We start from the raw sequence: 18,988 nt of genomic DNA, 5'->3' as shown, positions 1-18,988 counted from the left end.
AGAAGGTAATCTGTCGAAAAATATAGATTCCGGAGTCAAAAGTCAGTGTTTGTTCTATTTTATTCCGAATATATCATTGTATATCATACACATTCTGGATAGATTTTCTAGAAGAGTCTTGAACATAACATATTTAATAATCTAATCTGTTTATTTTATGAAACTATTCACTATTACAAAGAACGTTGACAAAATATAGTGTATGAATGTACTACAACATCTTGCCCAATGTTGTTAATTCTCATGACAGCGTTTCTTCGAAATAAAGGAGACGTGTTTATTTCTTCAGATTTGGATTAATTATAAGTTAAAATAAATCGAGGCATTTAAAAATATCCTGTACCAAGTCAGAAAAATGGCCATGGAATTTGTTATATTACAGTTCGTTTCTGTGTGTGTTACATTTTAACGTTGTGTTTCTGTTGTGTCGTTTGTTTCGTCTTATATGTGAGTGTAAATTCACATTGCTATAAGACGTGTCACGGTACTTTTCTATCCCAAATTCATGTATTTAGTTTTCATGTTGTATTTGTTATTCTCATCGGATTTTGTCTATTGCTTAGTTCGTTTCTGTGTGTGTTACATTTTCATGTTGTGTCGTTGTTCTCTTATCATATTTAATGCGTTTCCCTCAGTTTTAGTTTGAAACCCGGATTTGTTTTTTTTTTCTATCGATTTACAAGTTTCGAATGTATGGACCACCTGGTGACACATGATGTATGACATATAGTCAATGCTATATCTTTTCCAATCAGACAATTTAAAAATACGCAAGGTTTTTGTAAAATTACTACAGTAACTGCTTAATTTTTCATTAAGTCAGAACTAATATCTTGCAATTAAAAGTCTTAACCATGTTTTGCCTGTTTTTGAGACCGCAAGACGACTGTAAAAGATGCATTTATTGAAAGGATATTGAATTTTTAGACATGAAATCATGAATGTGAACTATATGGGATCCTGTTTAATTCCTGGCACGATGTGCACTGTACATATAAGTAACCACCAAGTCCACATTTCATTTCACCTTTGATTGTCTGATTACTAAGAGTATGAGGGCCGTTAAAATACCTCGAATAAAACTGTTCACCATTCAACCAATCTTCTTCCTGAAATCCAAGACGTTCTGTTGTTGATCTGAAAACTCCCCAAAGGTTTAATAATGCCAATATCAAAAGGTTCGGCGATGTGTTGGAAAGTTCATTATGAGACAGCATGATCAGCAAATAAATGTGAAATACAACGTAGGATTACTTGGGAAGACAGTTCCGTGTTGAAGACGTACTTTGACCTATAATGGTTTCTTTTACATATCGTGACTTGGATGGAGAGTTGTCTTATTGGCACTCATACCACATGTTTTTATATCTATAAACACCCGAGTTTATGCTTATACAAAACGGACAGATTGCTAATACAGCAATTATTTCGTCACTATTGTAAATTTAAATGAACGTCAAAGATTTCCGCAAATGTAAGTTACTCTTATATGAGGTTCTAAAATAAGTAAAAAATAAAATAAAACGTGATTTGCCTACCATCACAGTTATCAATAACAATGTTTCCAGTTTGTCAAACTGTTTTTTTTTTGTGGTTTCGAGAAAGAAATCATTGCTTCATTTGAATCATGTTTAAGGCACTGTAAATTAACAATACAATTCATCGACAGTATAAATTAGAAGTCATATGTATAATATTATCATGTCTAATATTTTAATTATACTACATATAATCATGTCAATTTCAACTATAAACAATATAGAAATTAGAAGATGTTTTAAGGATTGTCAATGAAGCAATTGTACGCCATAGACAACATCCACATTGCACCACACGACATTGAACAATGAATTGAACCAATACAATATTGTCAGCTATATAAGACCAACATGAAAATATGTAAATCAGTATTGAATATGCAAACCAGGAAAACAGGATCCTAATGTTTTGTGAAAGACATACCTCTTTCCTCTCGAATTATCGTTTTTCTTACCTAAGGTTCTTACTTTGTTTTAAATACTAGAGTATGGACGGAGGTGTTCATTTTTGTTTTCTTTACTTGTTCGCTCATTTGACCCTAATCCATAAAACTTTGAATTCCATTCTTTCTGTTCTGTTTCTTTTTGCGTCTAATTTTCTTTATATTTTGTCCAGTGTTTTCTATTCTATACAGTGCTTAAACCTCCCGTTAGTGGTTCTCAAACGTTTTTTGTTGCATGCCATTATATAGAAGAACGTTTCCCGAATCGAAATAGAAATTGCTGGTTATATAAGGGATATATAAGTGAAAAATATAAGCAAAATCTGAACATATCACAGGGTGGAAACATTACATTGATAAGGTTTATAAGATTGTATTAAACAGATGTTTCCACATTTATCTTTCTTGGAAAATAATAAACTTTACAGACGTTTACTGCTCTTCAATTGCGGTGACTGTTAAAATCAAGTTCACTGACTCAAGGTCTCATATTTTATTTATAAAAGAGAGATAAAAGATACCAAAAGGAACATTCACACTTAAAAAACTTAAATGACAGCGCAATGGGGAAAAAGAGATAAAGACCAAATGTTGCTCAACAGTAAAAACAAAACATAGGCAACTAACTAAAGTTCTGTCCGCAGTGAAAGAGGGTCTTCAGAAATACTGTGACACTCGCGTAGTGGTATTAACCATATGTGGATAATTAGAAATACAGAAGAACTTCTGGATAATTTTAAATCTCGGTCTTTTTCTGAAATTAGTTTTATCAACACTTTAGTTTTTTCAACTCTTTATACCACCAAATTGAATTATCGCATGAAAGAAATAATTCGAAATGACTTTCATCATAAAAATGGTAGCATACGCTATAAATTTATTACTTTGGAATACCATTAGGCATATTTTGTTAAAAGTAAACAAAAGGGTAAAACATGCTACACAGAGGGACAAGTGATCAGTATGCTTGAGTTTCTAATCGACAACATATTTGTTGAATTTGGAGGTAGACCCTTTTAAACAAATTGTCAAAACGCGCTTCTCCTTGCTGTTCATTTTTTATTTCATCTGAATCAAAGTTCCAACAGACACTTTGTAAAAACAAGAAGATCAAAGAATCCAGGTTTTTTAATTTCTCTTTCAGATATATTGATGATTGTCTTTCATTTAACAATCCTAACTTTCCTGATTGGGTTCCATTAATATATCCCCTAGAACTAGAAACTGAAGAGACAAAAGACACGGCTTCTAACATTTCATTTTCAGACTTATACCTTGAATTTGACATACACAGTCATCTCAATATAAGAATCTATGACAAACGAGATGACTTTGATTTTGAAAATATCAATTTCCGCCACCTTAGTAGCAATACACCAACTTCACCTGCATATGGGATATACATTTCCCAACTTATTCGATTTTCAAGAGCTTGCAACTCCTACTCAGACTTTGTGAAACATCACCGGTGTCTGAGTATAAAGTTGATGAACCAGCGGTTTATGTTGGATTAAGATGCTTGTGGTCCTTTCAATTCCTTTCATTTCAGTTTGTGATATTTACGTATGCATGTGTCGTAGCTCTGTGCTTAAACATTGTACATCCAGTTCTTGCACTATCGTAAAACTTGTTTGTTGCTTGTCTTTGTTTTTTTGCTTTCTGCTGTGCCTTTCTTATACATCCTGTCATTGTGTTATTCTACTATGGCATTTTATGCCATTTTCTTTGATACCACAACTAATACATGTAAAGACTTATTCAAATAAAAATAGAACAATGATAAAGGGTGTAATGTCTTGTTTAATATCAAAAGTCCTCTTAAGTTATTTTCACCTATCATGATCCTAAAGCCATGTACAAACAAGGTTCTAATGTTCTAAACCATCACTGCTGCAAGATCTGCGTTAAAGAAACAGATAAGCAAACAACCACACATGTCGTTAGTCACAGACATATATATTTGAAACCCACGGTTTATCGGTTTATGGTCCAGATAAATTTGCAAATTTCTATCTGATACGGGCGCTTTCAACTAGAAATCGGTGAGCTACATATACCTTAATTATGCATTGTAAATGCCAATATTCCACTCATAGTCTTAGCATGTATATAGCAGCTTCATGATGTTCAGCGCAGCTGCCTGACGATTTTGAAAATATCGCACTGACTTCAACGGCGAAACATTCTTTTTCTTTCATAAAAGATCAAGATTAGTGAGTTCCCCGTCTCGAATTATTTCTCCGATATGACCATAATATTACCAAAAAATTCATCTTTTATTCTTCAAAACAAATCATGGTCAATTATCCAGTTATTATTACTTTTAACATCGTATCTTTTCCAGATCGAATCGAAATATTTCTGGAATGTGATCAATGCTGTGCTTGTCAACATGGTCACCTTTGAATCTGATAAATTGTGCATTTAATTCACGAAGACTGAGTAGTCTTGATGTATCCACTTCTTCTAATATGAAAAACGCTCCATGACTGGAACAGTTTATTACGAAAGCAGTACTTTTATTGGCTTGCTGTAAATATAAAAAAATGAAAAATATTAACTGCTAATATTAAATTCGTTTATAATAGGTCTATTAATGCATTGGATTGGTCATCTGTTCAAATCTATATGTTAAATACATTTAAAATGTCTAGTTTTGTATTATATGCAAGAAGTGTAAATTCAAATTGAAAATGTTTCAGATGAAATCAAATGAATATCGGTTTTAAAAAACATCTAACAACATGTATTAGAAAATCTTTTTAGTGCAAGATGGTGACTTTATCGTGCCATTTCATGCTTTTGTAAATCGATACATGTTCTTTGAATTTATATTTTGTATGTAGCTCGTTCCAAAAAAAAAATCATTTGGACAGGAAATATGATTATGTTTGAATAGTTAATCAGTAAATATATTGCTAAATTTGTTTACGATTTTTTACATTTTGTACTTCGTGTATCATTGTTTAGTTTACATTAGTGCATTAAACGATAACATTGCTGTAAAATATCTTAATATTTTGGAGCATTGGTGTTAATTTATGAATGAAAAAAAAACGTCTTTTATATATGTATTAGAGTATAAAGGTTATCATTTGACATTAATTGAGTTACAAATGCAGATGACTTTTTTTCAAACCCAAAATGATTGTTCGCGTTAAGGAAGCTGGCTTGTCATGTTTTGGAATTTTGGTCAGATTTTCGGAATGCTCTGGTTTTATCCATTAGAATGCATTAACAAATTTTGCCCGGTGACCCCTATTTTTCTTTTTATAATTCTTTTACATGTGTAATGATAAGCTGTCTGTTAAAGTCTTTTGAAATTTTTAATTACTTTTTAATAGTTTTTGAGGACTAGTCAATGATAAAGCTATGAAAAGTCAAGAGAGAACATATTCCCGCCAAAATTTCAATGGCTAATATATCGAAAACAAGCACGGTGACCTATATATTTTTTTTCCTCTTTGAATTCCTTTTTTTATCCACTATCAATATAAACTATTGTTTCGAAAAGTTAATTACTTTGAAACTGAGAAGCGAACTCCCTAAATGCCTTACCAATGTTATGTTACCGTCCTTTGTTACATACAGATGTTGTTTATGCTTTTCGTCAAGATACCACCTTATGAACCCCGTATTCTCTGAGTTCAGCTGTCGTTCTTCAATAAAATGACCTGCAAGAAGATTTAAGATTGACAAAGGGTTTGTATAATTATAGAAATTACTGAAACACTTTACTCAAGTAAAAACAACCTCATCAGATAAACCAGCCTCATATATAGTTGTACGCAACACGCGCATTTTTTCTACCAAATTCTTATCATTAAGGCTTAAACATGTTGAACTAAACTAATTGAAATGCCGAGGAGACCTTTGATAATGCAAGCACTGGTTGATTTAAAAAGAGTTAACGCCCTTTTAGGTTTGATTTTGATACACACTTCACTTTATTTGATTTTCACACTAGTAATAATATGACTTTGACGAAATAGCAGGTGTCAGGCCGATTGTAACATAATAACACGTTAACTATATATTAAATATATAGTTAAATTACATTTTGGTTCAACGACCGACTTGATTGACGAACAATATGATTGCAATATATGTATTTCAAGTCTAAGTATAGGATATACTTTTTGTACTTCTAATGATTGATTTTTTAAAAATCTAGCACCCTGCCAACTACAAATTATTGATGTCTTTATTAACCTTGCATTGCTATTATCGAGAGAAAAGTAAGTATACTCAATTATAGTTATGTGTCCTTACATTGATGAAAATTTCCGACGCTCTCTCCTAACCGTGACGAAATGAGTTCTTCAAACCCGACGTGATCGTTTTTCAGTCGTTGCATGAACTTATGTGTGCCTCTCTTCTTTAGGGTAACCGTACGATGTGCTTTCCAGTGACGTGATGGTGTAGACGTTTCATAATTAAGTTTTACTGCTACCGATGAACCTACATGTATTTGAAAAAAGTTATTATTTTTTTTTATTTCCCATTTTGCCAAGAAAGAATAGAACAAATCAAGGATATTTCAATTATTTTTATCGTAATATGTTGCAAAGACTACATTGAATATGTTCAACATCATTCTAGCCATGAATATTTACCTGTCGACAATGTTGGTTTTAGTTCGCTTTGTTATCCTGTGTTTTCATATTTCCTTACTCAAATAAATGTCTGGTTGCAATGTAACGTATATAACACCAATTGAATAAATAAAAGCAACAGTAGTATATCGCTGTTCAAAAGTTATAAATCGACTGAGAGAAAAATTCAGGTTTCCATGTGAAGATTAAGTAATCTAGTTTTAAAACCAGTTCACACCCTCAATTTTCCAGAGTACGAACTTTCTTTTTTATTAGTTAATTAGATAGTTGAGAGGTTGTTTTTGTTTTATTAACTTTCCCCTTGTTTTAATTGACATTGGAGTTTGTTATTTTTGTTAATACTTTTGTAAAATGTTTTTTGAATAACTTTTATCAATTGTTCACTTTTGCTTTACTATTTATTATTTAAGAAAATAAGTAGGGTCCGTAGTTTTAATTTCTAGACAAATATATAGCTGTTTCAATTATGGAAAGTTTGTGGACAGTTCTGTAACAAAGGCGAAAAGAAGTTGAAAGATAACATAATGACAAGACGTATTATAACAAATATAGTGTCGCTATTCTGTGTATTTTTCTTTTGAGAGAATTTATGTAATATTGAAGAATTATCGATTTTAACAGTATGATACGTTTATTGATTAGTTCTTCAAAAAATGTACATACCTAATGGTTGAAATAAAGTAAAATTTATTTCTGTGATATTTTCTGTGCTTGGTCTCAAGTAATTCTGAAAGAATAAAATTAATATATTGTTCCTTTCAATACATTAAATGATACATAATTTAAAATGCTGAAATTACAGCATACTGTAGAGACATTTGAAAACCATAATTAAAAGTAAAACAAACATCAGCGTGACTAAAAACAAGATGACACACACACCTAAATAGAGATACAAAACTCCATAAACATGTACAGAGAAAACACAAAAAAGATAATCTTCGGCCAGTTTTAAGACCACAAGCCGTACCTTCACATATAATGGTTTACTTTTATAATTTTTTACTTGGATGGAGAGTTGTCTCATTGGCACTATTACCATATCTTACTATATCTATAAACATGGATATAGAAAACAAAAAAAATGGTAATATATCTTTAACACTTGACGTGTGAAATGATGTTTGCGGGCTCATCATGAAATACAATATATTGTTTTGTACAATTGAATGAAAGGTCAGCATATAACTCTAAAATAAATGTATTAACTGCTTAAAAGAGACAACATATATGGAAGGGAGATTACAAATAATACGTCGAACATTATTGGTAATGTCATGGCAAAACACGAAAAACAACGAACTGTAAAACAATTGTATACCAAATACAAGATATAAAACTAAAGACTGAGAAACATGAACTCAAATTAAAACCGGGGATGATTTCGGGTGCAGCAGAAGGGTACACAAATCCTGCTTCATATGTGGCACCCATCATGTTGCTCTTGTTTGAAATATCTGTCGCTGACTGTTAAAAAAGCAGGGATCAATATGTGTAGTACACGTATATTGGTTACATTTCTTATAAGCATGCATTTACTTATAAATTACGTATACCATTGTTATGCTTTCATTTGTGTCGATGGGTTGGCTGTTTAAATAAACTGTAACTTCTCCATGTGTCATCAGTGTTAAATCCACGTCATTGGTGCTTAGAAGTTGGTCTTCATTCCTACAAAAAGAGTAGTAACAATTTCTCTTATAATATTATTAGTATACCTTTAAATTACGGGAACCATACATAGCCTTGAATGTTTGTCCCTAATATTTTATTAACTTTGCATTAGCATTCAAATACTGCAAATCAAATTTATTCGTTCATAGTGTGTTAATTTACGTTTTTTAATTGAGTTAAGCCTGCCAATTGTTATTTATCGTGTGTTTTTCTATGTTGTGATTTTATGCTTTTGTTTAAAAAAAAAGAAAAGGTTTGGTACCATTAAAACGTTTAATCTCGCTGCAAATGTTTGCAGCTGTCCTAAGTCGTGAATATGATGTACAGTAGTTGTCGTTTGTTTATGTAATTTATGCGTGTTTCTCGTTTCTCGTTTCTCGTTTTTTATATAGATTAGACCGTTAGTTTTCTCGTTTGAATTGTTTTATACTAGTAATTTTAGGGCCCTTTATAGCTTGTTGTTCGGTGTGAACCAAGGCTCCGTGTTGAAGGCCGTACATTGAACTATAATGGTTTACATTTATAAATTGTTATTTGGATGGAGAGTTGTCTCATTGGCACTCACACCACATCTTCCTATATCTATAAAAATTAAAAAAAACTACACTTATATTTTACCATACAAAATATATTGGTGTCCCTGTTTTCAATATTTTAAGCAAAGCGCAGCCTATAGGTAAGAACATATCCAAACATTTCAAAATTTAATAAATTCTAGTACAAAATAGGATAGTGCACATTATAAACATAGTACATTTCAAGTGAACAAACTGATGTATAGGAGTGATTTTATATGTACCTGACATTTAGCTGACCAAAGCATATAGAGCTTGCCACCGACTGGGTCTCAGAAAATACAAAGATGTGCTGGAAGTACCCCTTATCAGAAATATACCGGCTTTGTAAGGTTCCCATTAAACTGAAACTATTATTCTGGCTTGGTGATGTATTTAAATCTGCATGAATCTATACAAAAATATATCAAACAAATATAAATTCGATTTGCACGAACATTTCACACTCGTTTGCTGTCAAACTGTTTGCAATACCATCACCAAATGTCTAGCATTTTAAGTTTGCTGCATTTTAATGAATTTATTCTTCTTAAATTATCTTCAAGTTATGGGTATTTTAGTTTGTAGAACTGATATCTATTTGTTATCGATTCTCTGTTTGTTAATCAAGTTTGTGCTGTTTACATCTTAGTACAGTACGGTATGTTTTGCGCGTGTATTCTCCAAATCAGCTATCATAATACACCGTGAAAATTAAACTTGACAATTGAGACTTGAAAAAGCGAAAAAAAAGTTTGTATGATCAGTTTGTGTTTTCGTTACCAATGGCTGTTTGTTCATTAAAACAATGCCATTGGTAACGAAAACACAATGTTCAACCAAAACCTAAGAATCGTTTCACAATTAAAAATCAACTTTTGAACGTTTGATGCCGTTTAAACTCCTCGACCAATAAATCAAAGGTCGACATATTATACATAATGGCAAACCACATATTCAAAGCTATCCCCTATGAATTAAATAAAAGTCAAATATTGTGATATTTAGCAGTCATACTACAATTGATTGTATTATTAAACATAAAAAAGACTTACAATAGGTTTGATCTTTCCTGTTTTTGTCCAGTTGCATGGTATGATCTGGTTCGCAATATCATATAAAGAATCTTCATGAAACTTGCCTGTTTTGTAGACATTGTTAGCAGGATAGGCTGTAATACAAACAACAATGTCATCTTTTAAGGGAGGTGTGCAAGTTTTATGTAAAATCATCAAGCCGTTTTTAGTAGTTCAGTAAGGATAAAGTAGAAATAGGCACGTAATTGTTTTGGAATGAGTCATCACTATAATATCTTAGTGCGCAGTATTATAAAATATGCACAATATCATTAACAGTAGCATAACGGGCGAGTTTGTATGCTACGGCATGACTACCGTTGGTTTTTTGTATTCTAATTTTAAGCCATGGCGTTGTCATTGTATTTCGATTTATGTCCCTCTGGTATCTATTACCCCTCTTTAATAGATTACAAACACAACTCACAGTTAATTCTACCATCAAATTGAAAGAAAAAAACTGTTACTGTCTTTTCGAAATCATATATGACGAAATCAACATAGCTAAAATCGGTCAGGTTCATCAAATTGAAAAAAAAAAAAAACTGTTACTGTCTTTTCGAAATCATATATGACGAAATCAACATAGCTAAAATTGGTCAGGTCACATGTAAATGATGCTAAACGGTATTTTAATTTTGACACACACGTCGTAACAAACAGATAGTTAACATGTCAAAGGAGACATATTGTGAATTTAAATGACATTCATTTTACATCCTTTACTAAATAAATGTAATAATGTTCACCTTGACTAATTTTATGTTTTTTTTTCTTTCTTTGACATAATTGGTTGTTTTAATACATGTTATAGTGATTCAAATTATATCGTAATGTGGTATGCTTGGTATATATAACAAAACATGTGGTATGTATGGAATTTCTACATTTCGTGAAACGTTTATTCCTCGAATGCCAACATAAAGATGGAATAGATGTTGTTTTATAGAATGTGGGAAAGTTAGTTTTAGGCTAAAATTTATCTTCATAAAAAGATCCCTTTTACAATATTTATTTTATTGAAATGGAGAGGAATAATAAAGAAAATGAAACGAAAACTTAAAAGTAAAAACTATTAAATTATTACAAAACTTTGAGAAGATCCATCGTTTTCTACACACATAAATGCTTGTTCTAAGCCGGGAATATGACAGTTGCTCTCCATTCGTATGATTTGTTCAATGTTTTGTTTTTTGCATCTGATATTCGATTTTCCCCCTTGAATTTTCCTCCAAGTTTGGTATTTTTGATCATTAACCTGACGTATTAATTTTGTTACAGTTGTTTAATCAAACAAACATGTACTGCTTGTCAATGAATTCAGGGAATTTAAATTAGAAACAAAAAAAGAACATTTCTCTTTATCTGTTATAATGTAGGTTTCCATTGCATATGTTTAAATGTAATGTGTAAAGTTTTTGCAATTATCATTTCTTATTTTAACAAGACACTTTTCTGTTTGCCAATAATTTGTCTCGTCCTTGTTGTGCCATTCTTATAACGATTTGTTTTTCTCAAACGGTTTGATATGTTATTCCCATGTGACTATTAAATATTTAGTAATGCATTACATACCTGCCCTTGAGAGGATCAAAGTTGGTCCTGATCGTCCGCAGACTGAAACAGAATATTAAATCTGGTAATACAATAACTAAATTACATCATAACTATTATTTAAAAAATAGTTCTTTTCTCTATGGTTATTTTAACATGGGTAGGCATTATGTTTGTAAATATCTTAATACCGAGCGTAAGCGAGGTATTTAATGCTGGCAATTATAATGCCTACCCATGTTAATGAGAGCATAGAGCATCAGCAGTTTAACAATATAAAACAGAACGGACACTAGTAAACTTAATTTTATAATTATCTTATTTAAGTTCCAATCGAGCAATACCAACACAAATGTGCATGTTGATCTCCAAAGTTGTTCAAAAGTTATCTGATGCTGTAATGTCAATTGTGACGTTAATCACGTCCAGCCCATATGTTATTGGAATTATAACATAGTTTTGTTTCCAAAGATAAAGAAGAACATCATATTAGAATATAAAATGAATGCACACAAAGACGATTTGATCAAACAAGTATAAGTATAAAACTCAGATATAAAACAGTAGTTGTCATACACTTTCAAATTGCGAATTCGTCAAACAAGCACACACATTACCTCTGGTTTGATTGGTTCTAAATTGACGTACCTTTTATTTGTTTACATATTTTTTGTAACCTTTTATTGAGGTATTATTGCATATAATCATGTTTACTTGATTTTTGCTCTTTAGTTGTATATTTATTTACAAATGATATATAAAAGAGGGACGAAAGATACCAAAGGGACAGTCAAACTCATAAATCTAAAACAAACTGACAACGCCATGGCTAAAAATGAAAAAGACAAACAGAAAAACAATAGTACACATGACACAACATAGAAAACGAAAGAATAAACAACACGAACCCCATATATAGTGGCATGCCATTTATGAAGATGGAGGTACAAATCCAGTTTTTCCCCGTCATTTTCTTCGGGAAATGCCAGTACCAAGTGAGGAGTATGGCAATTGATTTTCACTTGTTCCGATATTTGGTACGTTTAATTTTGTCAGTTTTTGAATTTACCTTGGAGCTCCTCATTTTTGTTATTCTTTTTCTAAACGACTACTTTGGTGTCGAATTACTATTCAGGAATATGTAGTTTGAGTAGACAATTTATATAACTTTTAACGAACATTTTGAAGAATCCAGAAAACCAGAAGTTCATTTATCACTTTTTGTGGAAAAAACTATCTGCCTAACAAAATAAAACAAAAAAATGTTGGTTGCTATCGGGTAAATTCCTGTCCACCAACAAAACTAAAGGTTTAAGATTTTTTACTTTTTATAAAAAAAAAACAGTTTGCTGAATATGACTGTACATTTTGTTCTTTTTTGTATAAAATTAAATGACGACAAAGTTATTTTTTACAATTTACGCTACTGAGTGAATGGATTTACACTCGATTTGATGCTTACAATGCTAAAACAAAACATTTTTATTTTTGATTGAAATATTCGGTCTTTGATTGATAAACGTTTATGGACGGATACGTTTAATCTGAAAAGTGGAGGAACTTGACACATAGTGTATGACTAGTTTAATCATTGATGTTATAGCATTTGGTATAAGTGGACGAAGGATGTTGATCATTGACAATAGGTTACAGACAGTTCACTTTCATGTTTCAATTCATGGAGTGGAGGCGGAAGAGGGATGTTTAAACTCATAATTCGAAGACAGACTGACCTAGAAAAATATAAAATAGTCAACACGAATTCCAACAGAATTTTGGGGTATTCTCAAGGGCTCCTGGAGGAGAACAAGATCCTGCTCCACATGTGCTTCCATCATTCCATCTGTCGTAATATGAAGACAAAACACAAAATATATAAATGAACAGAAAAAATGGGGGTAAACATATTGTATTCTCCGATGGCATAATAAGAGGTGAAAGAAACCAAAAAGGAAATGCATAGGAACGCAAAAGACAAACAACATCATACAAAACACAATATAAAAAATAAAAGACTGAGCAACACAAGCCTCAGTAAAAATAGGTTATCTCAGGTGCTCCAGACGGATAAGCAGATCCTACTCCACGTGGGGCACCTTTTGTGTTGCCTGTGTTAGTAAAAAACCAGTGACAAATTGTATAAGGTGGGTCGCATTCATGGACGTGATTGTTGTTACAACAATTGAAAATATTCGTTGTAATCTGTTATACAGATATTCCATAATGTCAACCAAATCGTGATGGAGTTTGTAATTTTCAAAACAATAGTATCAACTTCACCACTTGGAACTCTTGGTTTAGTAGTTTTCTTGTAAGCAGCATCCATGTAACCAGTGAAGGAGGGTAGAAGATACAAGCCCTGAAATAAAGTATCTACCTGGAGATATATATATAAACGAAGATGTGGTATGATTGCCAATGAGACAACTCTCCATAAGAGACAAAAATGATACAGAAATTAACAACTATAGGTCACCGGACGGTCTTCAACAATGAGCAAAGCCCACACCGCAGAGTCAGCTATAAAAGGCACAATAAAAATGACAATGTAAACCTATTCAAACGAGAAAACTAACGGCCTTATTAATAAGAAAAAACGAAAAAACAAATATGTAGCACATAAACAAACGACGACCACTGAATTACAGGCTCCTAACTTTGGGCAGGCACATACATACATAATGTGACGGGGTTAAACATGTTAGTGGGATCCCAACCATCCCCCTAACCTAAGACAGTGGTATAACAGTACAACATAACAACGAACTATAGAAATCAGTTGAAAAAGGCTTAACTCATCAGATGGACAACAATACAAGTGGACGTAGCCGAGTACTTGAACATCTAAACACCATACTCTGTTTGCAGGTGCTGCTGAAATGTTTGTACAAAGAACATGTTGTATTTATTCTCTACTTACCGGCAGCTTCTTCTTTGATCATAACTTCTTGAACTTCTTCCATTTCAGGTTTAGATATTTCCTCTTTATTTACAAACAAACAATTACTGTTATTCATGGTATTTTAAACTTCTCAAGGAGAATAAACAACAATAAATTAAAAACTTGATAATATATAATGTTGTTATATTGTCTGCTACATCAATGACTAGAAAGTGAAGGAATGAATTGTTTTGCCTTGTTTATCCACTATAATGTACACGTGTATTTTTCTTATGACAGCATTTCCCACAACTACGGAACTGTAAATACCACATCCGATATTGCGTAATTATAAGGTTTGCTTTAAATTATTAATTTGGGGTTTTCACATATATACTTAGGGGATGAATTCAAATTACAATGTGATTAATGTATACGGACGTTTTAAAAAGAAACAGTTTAAACAAAAAGTATAATTTCCTGTCATAAAATCCATCCCCTAACGTCCTTGTTTTATTAGTATTTGGCTTGGCTTATTGTTTCATTGTTTTCTTATCGAAACGATTTATGAATGGAAAAAAGGAAATGACCTTTAAAAGTACTTTTCTATTTATAGTAAACATATTACTATATTTACATATTTTACTAGTAAACTAAGTTCTCATAATCAAAGAGAAAAATATAACACACATAGATATTTTTGTTTTCTTCTGACCTACAATGGAGTTTTGTGTTTAATTAGAAAAACTATTTTTATTTCAAAAACATATATTTCACACATTCTTGTTCCAAGCTGATATTTTATGTTGTAAGCAGTAATCTTCTTTTGACTATATCTAACAAGATGCAGCTGTTATAATAGAATGTTTTGATTTAGACGAATGTGATCTACATACATCTCGAAAGATAATACAATATTGTCGTAATCTCAATTCTCGGTCACACCTTACTACGGAAGCCGTACGGGGACACACAAAACATTAGAAAATATTTTTTTTAAATTCGAGATCACGATAAAACATTACCGTTTTACCGAGATCTCGATAAAAAAATATATCGTTTCGTTTCCGTTTTGTATCCGTTACTGGTCCGTTATACATCCGTTGGAGGTCTGGAAGATAAATTCACCAACGGACTTCTACCGGACGTTTAAGGGATAAAAGGGTGTTGAACAAATGAGAAACGGACTTCTACTGGACGTATAACGGATAAAACGGATGATGACCGCACCTGAAACGGATAAATACCAATTGAAAATTTCGCCACAGAAATGCCAATTATTGGTATGTCAAATTTCTTAAAGTTCACGAATTCTTATTATTCATAATCGATCTTAGAGTAAAGAAACGTTTTCACAATCAAGCAGAGCTTATTCAGGCCAGAAACTGCCCCTGGCGGCATTTTGTAGAACAAACCAAAACCAATTACACAGATACATTTTGAATATTTATGCGATGTTCATGTATTATTATTGTCGCCTTTCACTTTTCCGTGTATCTTTTTCATCCGTTTTATCCGGTACGCTTCCGTTAGGTATCCATTTTATGCGGTATTCGTCCGTTGGATGTACGTTCGACCTCCGTTCTGTCCGGTATGTTTCCGTTTCTCGTACGTTGCATATCCGGTGTGTGTCCGTTATGCATTCGTTACGTACACACGTCCGTTTTATTCGGTCAGTACATCAACGGACTTCCAACGGATAACAATTATGTCAACGAACAACTTTTCTTTTCATCCCTTATGCGTCTGTTCGTGCTATACGGTAAGGTGTGACCGAGGCTTAATGATAGTGAAGACCTTTCAAAATTACGTCCATGTACTTTTTGTTTTCTTATACGTAATACAGACTTTTTTTATACACACTGTTTACAGTATGGACTATATTTGTCCTTGGACAATTTTGCTTTATATTTTGATACACCTGTAGTAAATTGACCGGACATTTTCACTTTTTACCTTTTATAAATCAATCTGTTGCTAAGTTAGTAAATAAATTCAATTGTATTTTCGTTTGATAGTTCAAATTGTTTTAAACATAAGATTATAAAGTTATGAAGACAAGTACGGGAAAAATATATATGTTGCAAATGATTTTTATCATGGAGCAACAGTCTGTTAATTACACTAAATTTCGTTATATCGATGAACAGGCATCGCAGTCAAGAATTTAGAAATTCTAAATTGTAATGTTACACTAATGTTTCAGATAAGGGTGAAGGTTGGTATTTATTAAAATGTTTAACCACACTGATTTGTTTGCACCTTTTCTAAGTGACTTTGATGCAGAATTGTCTCATTGGCACTCATACCACATCTTGTGTGTTTAAAATGAGGGCGAAATATTATTCATGACAGATAACAAGTCAGAGCAATAATGTTTATTCCTTTGACTTCAGATGTGAAGCGAAAACGTTCTTTGATGTCTTCATAATGTTGACTTTGTAAATGTCAATATCCTACTCATAGTCTTAGCATGTATATATCAGCTTCTTGACGTTCAGCACAGCTGCCTGGCGATTTTGAAAATATCGCACGGACTTCAATGGTGAAACATTCTTTTTCTTTCATAAAAGATCAAGGTAAGTGAGTACCCTGTCTCGAATTATTTCTTCAATATGACCACATTATTACAAAAATATTTATCTGCTATTCTTACAAAAAATAGACAAATTGTGGTTAATTATCCAGTAATTATTATTTTTAACATCGTATCTTTTCCAGATCATGACTGGAACACTTTACTACGAAAACAGTACTTGTATTGGCTTGCTGTAAATATTAAAAACAGAAACATATTAACTGTTAATATTGAATTTGTTTATAATAGATATATTAATGCATTGGATTAGTTATCTGTTCAAATCTAAATACTAAATACATTCAAAATGACTACAGAAGTTCAAGTTTTGCATTATATACAAGAAGTGGAAATTTAAATTTCAAATTTTTCAGATGAATTCAAAGAAATATCGGTTTTATGAATATCCAAAGGTTGCTATGTATTAGAAAATCTTTTTCGAGCAAGGTGGTGACTTTATCGTGCCATTTCATGCTAATCGATACTTTTTACGTATCTGTTACCTAAATTAAGTTCAATTGGATAGGAAATATGATTGTGTTTGAATAGTTGGTGAGTATATATATCGCTACATTTGATTACGATTTTATACATTTTGTACTCCGTGTATCATTGTTTAGTTAACATTAATGTATTAAAATATAACATTTCTCTAAATATCTTAATAGTTTGTTGCATTGGCTTTAATTTATAAATGACGAAAAAACGGTTTTTTATATGTATTTAAATAAAAGGTTATTATTCGCATTGCAATGTGCTATTAATGTAGATGGGTTTTTTTTCAAACACAAAGTAATTGTTAGGGTTTATGCCGTACCAGTGTTAAATTACCATCCTTTGTTACATACAGATGTTGTTTCTCTCCTTCATCAAGATACCACCTTATGAACCCAGTATTGTTTGAGTTCTACTGTTTTTTTTCAATAAACTGACCTGCAAGAAGATTAAAGATTTAAAAAGGGATTGCAAAATTATAGAAATTACTGAAACACTTAACTCAAGTAAAAACAACCTCATCAGATAAACCAGCCTCATATATTTGTACGCAACACGCGCATTTTGTCTACGAAATTCTTATCATTGAAGCTTAAACTAAACTAGTATGAAATTCAAAACAGTGTAGCTGTGGCCATTGATTGACCCATCAAAATCATCCATTGACTGGGACAATTTACGTGAACGTTTGTCTGTAACAACCACTGTTCATGACGTACCTACGATAGACATTTAAACTGTGGGGTCAACAAAGGTTTCTTAACGCCTTTAATTATAAAATAATTCGAAAAATTAATCAGGAATAACCTTTGTGTTTTGATTTATATAATTGATATAAATCAAAATATCGTGTTATTTCTGATTAATTTTTCGAATTACTTTATTTAGGTGTTGAGAACCTTTGGTGACCCCATAGTTTAAGTGTCTTTAAAAGTGAGCACTGGTCGTTACATACAAACGTTCACCTAAATTGTCCCAGTCAATGAATGATTTTAATGTGTCAATCAATGGCCACAGCTACACTGTTTTGAATTTCATACTAATTGCAATGCCGAGGAGACCTTGGATAATGTAAGCATTGGTTGATTTACTCACAGTTAACGCCCTGTCACGATCATGTTTGATTTAGATACACACGTCACTTTACGTAATTTTCACATTGATAATAATATGACTTTAACGATATAGCAGGTTTCAGGCCGATCCGTAATACAATAACACGTTAACTCTATATATTAATTGACATTTTTGTTCAACGACCGACTTGATGGAGGCACAATATGATTGCAATATATGTGCGTATTGTTATGCGTTTACTTTTCTGCATTGGCTAGAGGTGTCGGGTGAGGGTTGAGATCTCATAAACAATTTTGCGCCTGTCTCAAGTCAGGAACCTCTGGCCTTTGTTGGTCTTGTATTATTTTTAATTTTATATTCTTGTGTACAATTTGGAGTTTAGTATGGCGTTCGTTCACGAACTAATATATATTTGTTAAGGGGTCAGCTGAAGGAAGCCTCCGGTTGCAGGAATTTATTGCTGCATTGAAGACCTGTTGGTGAACTTCTGCTGATGTCTGCT

At 32.0% G+C, this 18,988-nt stretch overlaps 1 protein-coding gene and 1 long non-coding RNA gene across 2 annotated transcripts; both read right to left on the bottom strand.

Annotated features, from left to right (window-relative positions):
• Window positions 1-3,763: 3,763 nt before the first annotated feature.
• LOC143068646 (uncharacterized) lies at window positions 3,764-15,003 on the bottom strand. The gene is made up of 9 exons (XM_076242869.1): window positions 14,376-15,003; window positions 11,477-11,518; window positions 9,881-9,996; window positions 9,071-9,237; window positions 8,154-8,268; window positions 7,261-7,324; window positions 6,254-6,442; window positions 5,540-5,655; window positions 3,764-4,511 (listed from the first exon to the last, which is right to left on the bottom strand). Exons 1-9 carry the CDS (start codon window positions 14,470-14,472, stop codon window positions 4,305-4,307), a joined length of 1,113 nt encoding a protein of 370 aa, XP_076098984.1. The 5' UTR covers window positions 14,473-15,003; the 3' UTR covers window positions 3,764-4,304.
• A 1,696-nt stretch (window positions 15,004-16,699) lies between these two features.
• LOC143066528 (uncharacterized) lies at window positions 16,700-17,847 on the bottom strand. The gene is made up of 2 exons (XR_012975649.1): window positions 17,732-17,847; window positions 16,700-17,105 (listed from the first exon to the last, which is right to left on the bottom strand). It is a non-coding gene; the product is annotated as an uncharacterized LOC143066528 (long non-coding RNA).
• Window positions 17,848-18,988: the final 1,141 nt, after the last annotated feature.

The sequence above is a fragment of the Mytilus galloprovincialis genome, chromosome 3 (genome assembly GCF_965363235.1).
Source record: "Mytilus galloprovincialis chromosome 3, xbMytGall1.hap1.1, whole genome shotgun sequence".
NCBI classification, from domain to species: Eukaryota; Metazoa; Mollusca; class Bivalvia; order Mytilida; family Mytilidae; genus Mytilus; species Mytilus galloprovincialis.
The sequence above is the reverse complement of the archived record's forward strand: the minus strand, read 5'-3'. Positions and strand labels throughout refer to the sequence as shown.